This window comes from Salminus brasiliensis, chromosome 19, assembly GCF_030463535.1.
Source record: "Salminus brasiliensis chromosome 19, fSalBra1.hap2, whole genome shotgun sequence".
NCBI lineage: Eukaryota > Metazoa > Chordata > Actinopteri > Characiformes > Bryconidae > Salminus > Salminus brasiliensis.
Genome location: NC_132896.1, coordinates 12,052,252 through 12,063,191, shown reverse-complemented (window position 1 = coordinate 12,063,191; position 10,940 = coordinate 12,052,252). Strand labels below are relative to the sequence as shown.

The following is a 10,940-nucleotide window of genomic DNA, read 5'->3' as shown; positions in this document are numbered from 1 at the left end:
TTCACTGTACTCCTTACAGAAGGATTTCTGTGCTCGGTACCATTAGGAAGCGGTGTAATCAGATACTGATACTGCTGATTTTGTTCCATGGAAAATAGTGTCAATTTACAACAACCCTGAATTTAGTGCACCATCCTTTTGCCAAAGTGCAGGAGGCTTGCATTTGAAGTGGAATACCATATAGCACTGGACCTGAAACCATTCCACATCATGTAAACAGGGAATCTGGAATCAATCTCCAGAATGTCCTAGAAGTACTTCATAACACCCCTTTGGCAGAAATTATCAGAGCTTGCAAACACTTTCTGTAGCCCATTAAAGTCTTTCAGTTAATGTAGTTGGATTTGATCTCCTCTGCTTTGCAAAATGCTTTACTTCTATTTTCTTAGGTTGTCTTGCAGGAACAGCTGCAAGATCAAGGTCTGTTACAAAGCGTCTGTGATGTTTGGGTCAGGGGACTGTGCCAGTCTTTCCAAAAGCTCCTGTTTGTGTCTCCTCAGGTAGTCTGTGATGGATTTGGAGGTGTGTTTGGGATCCGTATCCTGTTGTAGACACCTTCATTCTCTCAGCTTCAGCCTTTCAACAGATGGCTTGACATTTGCATCCAGGAGTTGCTGTTATTTTGTGGAATCCACCTCCACCTGTGCAATAATGCCAGTGCCACTGGCAGCAACACAACTCCAAAGCAACTCAATGCTTCACAGTGGGTAAGGTGTTCTTTTCATGAAATGCAGTTTTCCTTTTTTCTTTAAAAGCACAGTTGCTGGTTTAAGCAAATGTGTCCTATTTAGGGTCCATCAGTTCACAGCACTTGTTCGCAAAACTCATCTGCCTTCTCTAGACGTTCTGTAGCGTACTTCTAACATCACGTTTCATGAGTAGGTCGCGGGTAAAGTTTCCTTCTTGTGACTCTTCCATGAAGATTAAGTTTGTGCAAGCAATGCCCTGGCTAGCAGAGAGCGTTATAGGGGTTCAGCAGTGTTTTTAAAAAGTTACAGATGGGTTAGTTTGTAACGTTGCAGAAGTACTGTTCAAGGAACGTTCTGAAAATGTGTAACGTAGTAATGGTTTGCATCACTACGTTATAATTAGTTTCTCAGAATTCTAGGTTAGACAAAAACAAGCTTTACAAAAACATCTGAAGTATCTTTCCCAAAACCAAAAATACAAAAACACAACAAAAACGCTGATAAAACTGCTACAGAATCACACTGAATTCACTCTGATCTATTTAACCAAATGTGACATCAAATCTTTTCCAAACTTAAGAACTGAAGCATTTATTTAAACCTATAATCAAATTGGTTCTGTATTTACATGAATAATAAAAAAGTTGAATCGTGAACTTGCATTACTTTTTGAAATATGCCTAACTACTGTGAAGCGCCCAAATTCAAATAAGAATAAACAAATATTTAACGTAAAAATAAATAGATAAAATAGAAACATTAAACGTTCTGAGATCCAAATTTGTAACGTTCCACTAATCAAACATTTTTATCTGGGGTTGCACAGTGGAACTATACACCACCCTCTTGACTCTGCTCAGTTCTCGGCCTATGATCATATGGCATTTTGATTTGCCCGTCTCATTAGCATACAAGCAGCTTTCACTGCATGCACAAACACTTTCACAGGAACCTTCTTCCTCTTACCTATTTACTAAGCTGGTTTCATCACATATTCAATATTCAATATTCAAAACTTTGTCAGCCCCCCTTCCCCTGATATTGGCAGATATTTTTCAGCCAATGTTTGTTTGTTCCTAAAAACTGCAGTATTGGTACAGAGACAAATGTTTGCTGATTTTGTGATTCCCATTGAGGCTCACCCAACAAAGACAGAAATGAATTTGAACCAGCATGAGGTAAAATATATATTATACTTTTATTGTCCAGATATAATTCACATGATTAAACTGAAAAAACATAAAAGTCTTTATATGGCAGGTTTTGTGGACACGAATTAAGCTCAGCCTTAATCTAAACTGCAATGGATTTTTTTTTCACCTTGAAAATCTCCTTTCATGTAGGTTTAGATTTTATCTGTGTCCACAAAACCTCCCCTAGCATTACAGCTATTTGCATAAATAATCAATAAGAAGTTATTTTAGCACTACTCACATTATATACAAAGAGAACAAAGCATAATACAAAACAGCATTCAAATAAGTTATTCAATGAACAGAGTTATTAAAAATATAGAATAATTACATTTTGGAGAAATGCACTTTGTTAACAAAACACTATGTCTACAGGAGTGGAGATTAAACTTCACTGTGCCGTAAATATGCATTTCCATGGCCGTGCTTTTAGACAGTAAATTTCACTGTCAGCTGGGATTCTCCAATGAAATCCCTTTTACAGCAGCTCCATGAAAGCTCAACCAGTTAAGATCACCTGATTGCAGTCTACTGCTTTTCTGCAGATGCAGAGTTTGGCTGCAGTTTAATTCCTGGCAATGCCGCTCATTATTGGGAGTCCACGTAAAGAATGCCATGTTCTCGTTGTGTGCATAGGCCAGGTTTGCTCTGAGGCCCACTTGCCCACAGACAGAAGACAGTAATTACCATCATAAAGTACCTACTCTATAAAGTACTCCTACTCACAGGACACTCTAGTAAACAGCCCTATGTTTATGTGGGCTGAACACAAAGTAGGAATAGTGAGTAAAAATGTCTTATGATTCCCTTTCAGCATAATTAGTTTTTTTCCATCTCTTGTGCATCTTTGCTGTATTTAATGGCAAACAAACAAAATTACTCATCATAATATAATATATAACAATATAATTGTTATCTCTACTTATCCATTTACAAGTCTTTAATGAAATATACTCATATGTGCACTTTTGCGGAATGCTTATTACTAACTGATTGTGAATGCAGCTTTTCTGTTAGAGTTTGACTTAGAGTTGAAATCTAGGATTCAGGAGCTATAGGTTTTAATTTTCTGAGTGATGACAGCACAACAGATAGGGCACTTCTCAACAGATTCGGAGCACCTCTGGCAGGTGACCAAGTGTCCACATGGGATAAAGACAATGGAAATGTCGTTATCCATGCAAACTTTGCAGAGCTTTTCCCGTTGGAGCTTCTCCAGCTTCTTCAAAGGGTCCTCAACTGAAAAGGATTAAGAAAAATAACACCATTTACACAACAGAAATTGGATTAGTAAGGAGCCCTACACAGAAAAATGTAAGTGTGACTGTATGACTTTCATAGAGTCCATGTATAAAAATGTCAAGTACTGAACAGATTGTATTTACCTTTATTACAGTTTGATTTATTGCACAGCAACCACAGATCAGAAAGACACTTGTATAAGAAACCTTAGTGGACTAATGCACGTACTTTTAGCTTCTTCACTATCAAACACATTGCTGGTGATGTCCTGAATGAGATCTTCCACTTTTGAGTACCCTTTACTGCTCTGACGAATCTTTTCTAAGATGGTACGTTCCACTTTTGTCGGGTCAAAACCCATTTCAACAGCTTTCTGAGCAATTTCTGACTGCATTACATTTGATGCTGTTAAGGAGAAAGTCAAAATAAGATGTCAGACATATCCAACAAATCCAAAACATATATACATATAAAATATATATGCTGATTTTCAGTTGTAACATTAAAATAAGATGTACTTGCCTCTCTCATGACTGGAGAATCCATTCTCATTACTTGCATTCTAGGGAGAAAAGAATACAATTATGAATAATCAGAATTAACATACAATGCCTGCTTATAATAAAGTTCACTATATGGACAAAAGTATTGGGACACACCTTTTAATCACTGAATTCAAGTGTTTGATTCAGTCCCATTACCCACAGCCATGCAGTCTGTCTTTACAAACATTAGTGAAAGAATGGGTGTTTAAGAGCTCATTGAATTCCAGCGTGGTACTGTCATTTCTTCCCTCCTAGATATTCCATGATCGACTGAGAGTGGTTTTATTGAAAAGCAGAACAGCAACTCAAGTTCAGGAACAGCAACTCACTTACAGTAACGTTACAGAGTGGGTTCGCCGAGTTCCACAACTGCTGTTAGAGCTACAAAGGGGCTCCTGTATGGTGTATTGTGTAGGTGTCCCAATAATTTTGTCTGTATAAGTGTAGGTCAACTGCAAATTGCATATTACAGTCACACTTTGCTGAGTGTTTAGTGTTACACTTACTGGATGGTGGCCTCTAGGGTTACTCAGTTGCACACTGTTGACAAACTCTTGTCCTTTCTCTGCAAGCAAGAAACTGCACCTGTGCGTGGAAAAAAAGCACATGCTTTTGTTACCAAATGGAAATTATTCAGAAACATTCAACTCATCTTTAGGCAGATCCACAACACAGGACCACTGTGAGCGTTTTAGGTAGGATGCTAACTTACAAACCTAATATATAGTGCTTGTATATCAAACTAACAATTTTGAAGCAGTCAAAACAGAACTACTCAGCATGTGCTTGTAAATATTGATGAGCTAGCCAGTTACCCTGGATAGTGCCTGGCATGCTCCTCCCAAGGATCTTCATTTGGCTGCCAGTCCTTCAGACCTCCTCCACATTTAAAGCAAATCACACGGTCACGCTCCCCTGGATAATACAGAAAAAGTAAAACAGCTGCTGGATGAACAAAAAGAAGGAAAGAATTAAAAAAAAAGAAGGAAGGAATGAAAGGGCCAAACAGCAGAAGGTACCTGTACTGTAAAAGCCAGCTCTAGCCAGCCTTTCATGGCTGATGGGATGCTGTCTGTCTCTGAAGCTGTCAAGGCGGCCCTCGAAGGTTTCCATTGAGCTTCGATTGCCACTACCCCCCTGTCTGACCAACTCAGAAGGGATGTTCCCCACATCATGCCCCAAGATGAAGAAGCAATTCCGATAGAACTTGGCATGTTCAGACCAGGGATCGTCACCTTCCTCCCAGCCTGACAGCATGCCTCCACAGCAGAAGCACTGCACCAGGTCGTTTTCCCTGTCTGTCTCAGGCACATAAAACAGCCCAGCCTGCACCAGATCATTGGGCTGGACCGGGGACCAAGAAGGCCAGTTGTTGAATGTCCTGAGTCGTGCTTCTTCGCTCTTCATATGCGGCACCATCGGGTACGGGGACTCGTCCACAACCTCTCCTGTGCGTAGTCTGAATTCGATGTCTTCCGCTTCTTCGTCGTAGGCGGAGCCGCTGGTCTCAGAGGAATGACCATTGGAGAGGTTCCTCCTATGAGCACAGCTGAGGAACCTGCAGGCAGGCGAGACCTCGCGGTGTCTCTCTACTGGGGTGTCCCCTTGGTGCCAGTTCTCCACAGTCTTCTGGCAGCTGAAGCAGCGCACCCGGTCAGACTGTCCCGTGAAATAGAACCCGGCCCGGGCCAACCTCTCAGCAGAAAGCTTTTGAGCATGGGGAAAGGCCTGGAAGGAGTTTAGCCTCGTTCTCATTGCTGACCAGTCCTGCGATCCATCATCCGTTTCGAGTGTGCCAGCAAAACTAAAATTAGCCATTATAAATGTGAGTGTGTCTGCTGAAACGAGAAGAAGAGGAAGAAGAAGAAAGAAAAAAAACAATCACCGCACTGGTTGTGAAAAAACATTCACCTCCTGAATGAACCTGTATTTGAAGTGACCAAATGATCCAATAAATGATTTGATAAATATGTCTTTTTTATTAGGAGGGCTAAACAGACTGGGGGCTGGGGGAGAACGAAACTGCATTAGGAAGGGCATTTCCTGGTAAGACCCTCAAAAATGTCTGCTTGAATGAACAATGGACCTAGAAATCTAGGTCTCACTTTCACTTTCAGCAGGGAAAGCTTCACACTTCACAGTAAATGAAGTAGATTAGCTTTAAGGCACAAAATAGTGCTTTCAGCAATCGATGCACAGAACTAGGCACATATTTCAGACATCCTAAAGCTGAACTCGCTCTACTGTGGAATAGTGTTCCTTTAAATCCTGGAGAAGTGTGGAGTCACATGCACACCGCGCCCCCAGCATGTGCTGAGAGGTCTAAAACACCGCAGGGCAGGTTCACACCTAAACGAGAATGAACCTTTATCTGAAGCCAGGCAAAAACAGCCTAGCGATTAAACCAAGCTATCTAAGAAGGATAAAACTGAGGCATATCTATAGATCCATTTCTCTAAATAACAAAACGTTGAGGGGAAAAGTCATGTGTAAAAAAAAAAAAAAAAAAAAAAAAAAAAAAAAAAAAAAAATTCCGAAAAGTAGTATTTTCCCAACGTGATATTATTAACATAAATGTGGATAATGACTAACACACACCTACACATAAAAAGCACCTGTTTCGCTTTTTAGCTTGCAGTTTAGTTTTGGGACACCCCCCTCCTCCCTCTCCTTTTCCCTTTCCCCGCTCATTTCCCTACACAGTCAGTCAGATAGCTGATGTGTAAAAGTTAATGATCTATAGCCATTTTTTTTTTTTATTGATCACACATAAGCTCTTAATTAGTGGATATAGCTAATTGGATTAGGTAGAGATGAGCTACACCCCTAGAAAAAAAACAAAAACAATACAATACAACAAAAGCCAGCTCTTTCGCGCCTGGTCAGCAGGATTAGTCTCTCTAAAAGCAGTCGGTCGAGGTGTGCCCATTGCCCGGTGAAGAGTGTCGACCCTCGGTCTGTCAGCAGTGTTGTTGGAGCTGCGCGGACGGCTCGCACTGCTGCTAACTAGCGCTAGCTTGAGCGGACCAGCCAGCTGCACTGTACAGAGGCAGAACCACCGGCGTTAGCTAGCGTTATCTTACCTTCTGCGGGTCAGGTAGATGAATCCAGTCCTGTCCTGTTGTGCTGTGTTGTGTTGTGTACTGGGCTGCTGGTCTGAAAGACTGTACTGCTATGGCTCCTCCGTGAACGTTGAAGAAGAAGGACGAAGCGGAAGTGACACTGCATGGAAACGCCCACCGTCGCTTTTTTTTGGCACATTCCCTGTTTCCACCTATCTAAGTAAAATCGGGGACTCACATTAGTGTCACTTGCTCAGGTCTGTTTACAATTGATTAATTATTTTTAAGATCTGAGTGCCTTTGATAAGGACCTGTAAAGACTAGACTAGACTTTTTGCAGGTATTGCAGGTATGTACAGTACTGCGCATGCGCACATCACTCCTAGTCCTTTTTTTTTTTTTTTTGCTTTTTGGAAATGGGGAAAAAGGCCAATCTTGCCTCGTGGATTACAGGCAGGACAACTCGACACGATTCTTTAGCACGATTCAACAGATATATCTATAAATATGGACGATTTGACTGGGCAGATTTTCTGAGTTGGCCTAAGAGAACAGGTGACAGGGTCATGGGTGCGCAAAGGCGAGAGCACTTCCGTCCAGTCTGATCACACAGAAGATCTGCTGTTGCACAAACTGCTGGAAAGGTTCATGCTGGCTCGGTCTTGTGAAGAGATGTCGAATACCTACACAGTATTAGACAGGGTGTTTTAATGTTATGGCTGATCGGTGTAAGCCTGAAACCTTTTAAGTAATCAAATAACATGTCTTTTTCTTTCCCCCCCAAAACTGAATTTTCCTGAATTCCTGAAACTGTTGGATTGGCCAGTACATGTTAGGTGTCTCGCTGCTTTAGGTCATTCGATGAGCAGGGGATTATCTGCCTAAATGTAAACACTGTTTTGTACTTAGAGCAAAGAAAAGTGCATCAGTGGTTTTATTTTCCTTAAAAGTGGGTGGTTTATAAGTTCCTTAAAAACAGTGGAAATTGTGGTAAAGGTTCATTTTCCCATTTGCAACCCTTGTGATGCACAGAGAAACCTACAACCACCCACATCCTCTTTTGGCTCCCCTTTTATCAGTGGACTTTTGTGGGGATGCAAGTGTTGGTAAGTGTAGAACTGTGAATTCCACAATGTAAAATCATAGGAACAGTAATTAAGTCATTTTAGGTATAAAACACTTTTGTATTTGGTTGCATATAACTTGCTGATGCAATACCAGCCTGATGACCTCAGCGACCCAGGGACATCACCAAACCTTTGACTTCACCTAAAACGCATTTGAGCCACGTTATAGCAGGGTAAACACATCCAACACATCCAACAACCAAAACCCCTCCCACTACAACCAAAACACCAGTAATAATAATAATAATAATTATAATTGCTGCGCAACAAGCAAATTTTCACATTCAGTCACACATAGCAATCGGATTTCGGTCTGACTAACTGGAGACGCATTTCACTACCAAGTCTAGTCATAGTTAAAAGGTGGAACATTTTCCCCAGTCTAAACATTTTCCCCTGATGAAGCCCCCTGTCATACTGGCAGCGTGTTTTTTAGTCATTGTTGTTTTACTCTATGAATGTAGACATTCATGTTTAACTGTTTAATGGATGTTTCTAAAAATTCATTTCAAGTCACATCAAGTCATTTATCCAACTCCAGTACGACTGTCTGTGTCGGGTGTGGCTGCTTTGTGATGAACTCCAGTACGACTGTCTGTGTCGGGTGTGGCTGCTTTGTGATGAACTGCTGTACGACTGGCTGTGTCAGGCGTGGTTGTTCCTGTGTTCTGTAACGCCAGATCTGATTACCTCATGTAGTTGGCCAAATCGTTTCCACCTGGTCTCTTCAGGGTCAGAATTAAATTTGGATGAGACCAAACTACATAAAAATGCAAGTATAAACACACCCAAGACACAAATGATACAAATTCAATCACTCAAACCACTTCAGGAGGTGGTCCGAGACACATTTAAGCCACATGTTACAGCAGTGTAAACACATTCAACAACCAAAACTGCTTCCAGTACAACCGAAACACCTTCCCATGTGTGTGAGGAAGATAATCATGGATGGCGATGGCATTTAAAATTGTGAATTTCGAGATCATCACCATCTTTAGCACAGGACATGAAAAGGTTGAATGGATAAACAACTGATTGCCGATTGACGACGAGTGGAGTGGCATATGCCGTCTCCTGCAGCACTCAGATTTTAGCCTCACAAACCAGAAACACACTTGACCAACCAGTTTTAATGCCTGTAGCTAAAACTTTATCGGGATACAGTCTAGATACTCGTCACAAGAAGTGACCAGGTGTGAACAGGGTCCAGCCACATTTCTTTATTTGAGTTTGAGTAGAAATGCAGAGTTCTAGTAGAATCAGTCAGATCAGTCAATATAAATAAAGCCGTGTTTACGTGAGCAGATGTGTCACTACGCACTTGATAAAAGATAGTACATTTAAGATGTGAACTTCTGATCCATCATCTCCAATTTAGCTTTTGATTTCAAACCCAAATGTTTTCAGTGCATCACAAAAACAAAAGAATTGGAACTTTACTAAAATTTGGGTTACATCACTTGTAGCAATTTGGGCCACAATCCTGTAAATAAATGAAAGATTACTTCACACCCACTTGGAATGCTTTTCATGAAAGGAGTGAGCAAATTTCTATAGATAGGGTTTCCTGGTTTCAAGCATTGCTGGGTGTGCACAAAGTCAGACGGCAAAAGCACTTTGGGAACATAGCGGGTCACTAGACTGCAACGTTAATCAGCGGCTATAATCAAAACAGACTTGTTGGATCTGTTTGTTTGTTTTTTATTTGTTTTGATTGTTGCAGGATATGATCCACAATATTAAACTTTTTCCATCCATCCATCTCCTCTGCGGTTGGTTTATTTTTGCTCTCTAGCGTGAAGAGTTGCACACACATCTCTGTGAAGACATTGTACAGAATCCTATCCTTATCCTAATGAGATTAAGTACGTGATAAGTGACACAATACCAGGTCTCAAATATCTCCTGGAACTACGGTTCATTGTGGTAGAGCAGGTACAATTGTGACACAAGCGCATTGTGACATAAGATTCTTAAGCATTTAAATATTCTAAGCGTAACCAAGCCCGACATCATCTGCAAGTGAAAGGAATTCCTATCAGGGTTCAGGCATGTGCTGAAAAGTACATCATATGTTGCAACAAATGTGGTGGAAGAAATTCAAAGGTGGCTCACAGTGCGCAGCATACATCAAGAGCCTCCAAAAATTACAAGACAGCGGTTTCTCTCGATTTGTTTATGTGGGTGAAACAAAAATATCAGAGAGCCTCATCACAGGAGAAACATCTAGTCCATTGGCTGCGCTGAGAGACCGTCACACCTGGAACGTCATCCATGCAGGACGAGAAAGAGGTTGGGTTCCATGGAACTATAAGCTGTTCCTTCATTCGACTGACTCATTTCCGAAGCCAAAAAAGGACACGTTTCAGGAACTGTGCTCTGAGCTGAGTGCTCACTATGGGAAATGTGCCATTATTGTCAACCCACAAATGCGTTGTGGAAGGATTCCTCACCACTTCCCTATGGCGCCTGTACAGCTTCTATCAATGAGTTGTTCTCCAGAAGAGGCCCAATCCTATGGCCATGCACTACTACAGATACCATACTACTGTGCAAATCTAAGCCCCCTCAACAGTGCATGGTCAACCGTCAAGGGATTTATAAGCAATCACAGATCAGACTACTCAGAGGAGGCCTGTGACAGATACAGCTCACATAAATGCATCTTCCTGCCAGAACTAATAGATGATGCTCTGAAAACGATGACCAGGCAGAAATGGGAGTGTGCAACAGCAAGAGTGTTGGAGAATGAAAACCTCTACCTGAATCAATACCAATGATTTTCTATGAAGACGTCGTACAAAAACATAAATACGAGGTAATTATTACCTGATGATTGTTTATGGATTTTGTTTATTGATTATACAACCCTTTTTATCCTGAGGGCCACTTGTGACATTGATGTAGGGTTTATCTGTGTTGTAAACAGCCATAGTTAGTTAGTCTTTATACCTTCACATTAAACACACTGTCATTTCAAAATATCCTGTGTGTTCAAGGCCGGAATATGTAAATTACTTCCGTTTTGATTGGCTGCCTTGTACTGTGCCTCATTTAAAAAGCAGCAAATCTGAAATAC

The 10,940-nt window shown here is 41.0% G+C and overlaps 2 protein-coding genes across 3 annotated transcripts; one reads left to right on the top strand and one right to left on the bottom strand.

Annotated features, from left to right (window-relative positions):
• Nucleotides 1–1,863: 1,863 nt before the first annotated feature.
• Nucleotides 1,864–6,869, bottom strand: xiap (X-linked inhibitor of apoptosis). Of its 2 annotated transcripts, none has more exons than XM_072664020.1 (7): nt 6,753–6,869; nt 4,689–5,507; nt 4,485–4,584; nt 4,176–4,254; nt 3,647–3,686; nt 3,353–3,529; nt 1,864–3,121 (listed from the first exon to the last, which is right to left on the bottom strand). In XM_072664020.1, the coding sequence occupies exons 2-7, from the start codon at nt 5,485–5,487 to the stop codon at nt 2,928–2,930; spliced, it is 1,389 nt and encodes a 462-aa protein (XP_072520121.1). In that variant the 5' UTR covers nt 5,488–5,507; nt 6,753–6,869; the 3' UTR covers nt 1,864–2,927. The 2 variants fall into 2 exon arrangements, with proteins under 2 accessions (XP_072520121.1, XP_072520122.1); XM_072664021.1 differs by having other exon boundaries at nt 4,689–5,504.
• A 3,076-nt stretch (nt 6,870–9,945) lies between these two features.
• Nucleotides 9,946–10,641, top strand: LOC140541554 (uncharacterized protein C21orf140-like). Its single transcript, XM_072664242.1, has one exon. The coding sequence runs from the start codon at nt 9,946–9,948 to the stop codon at nt 10,639–10,641; it is 696 nt and encodes a 231-aa protein (XP_072520343.1).
• Nucleotides 10,642–10,940: the final 299 nt, after the last annotated feature.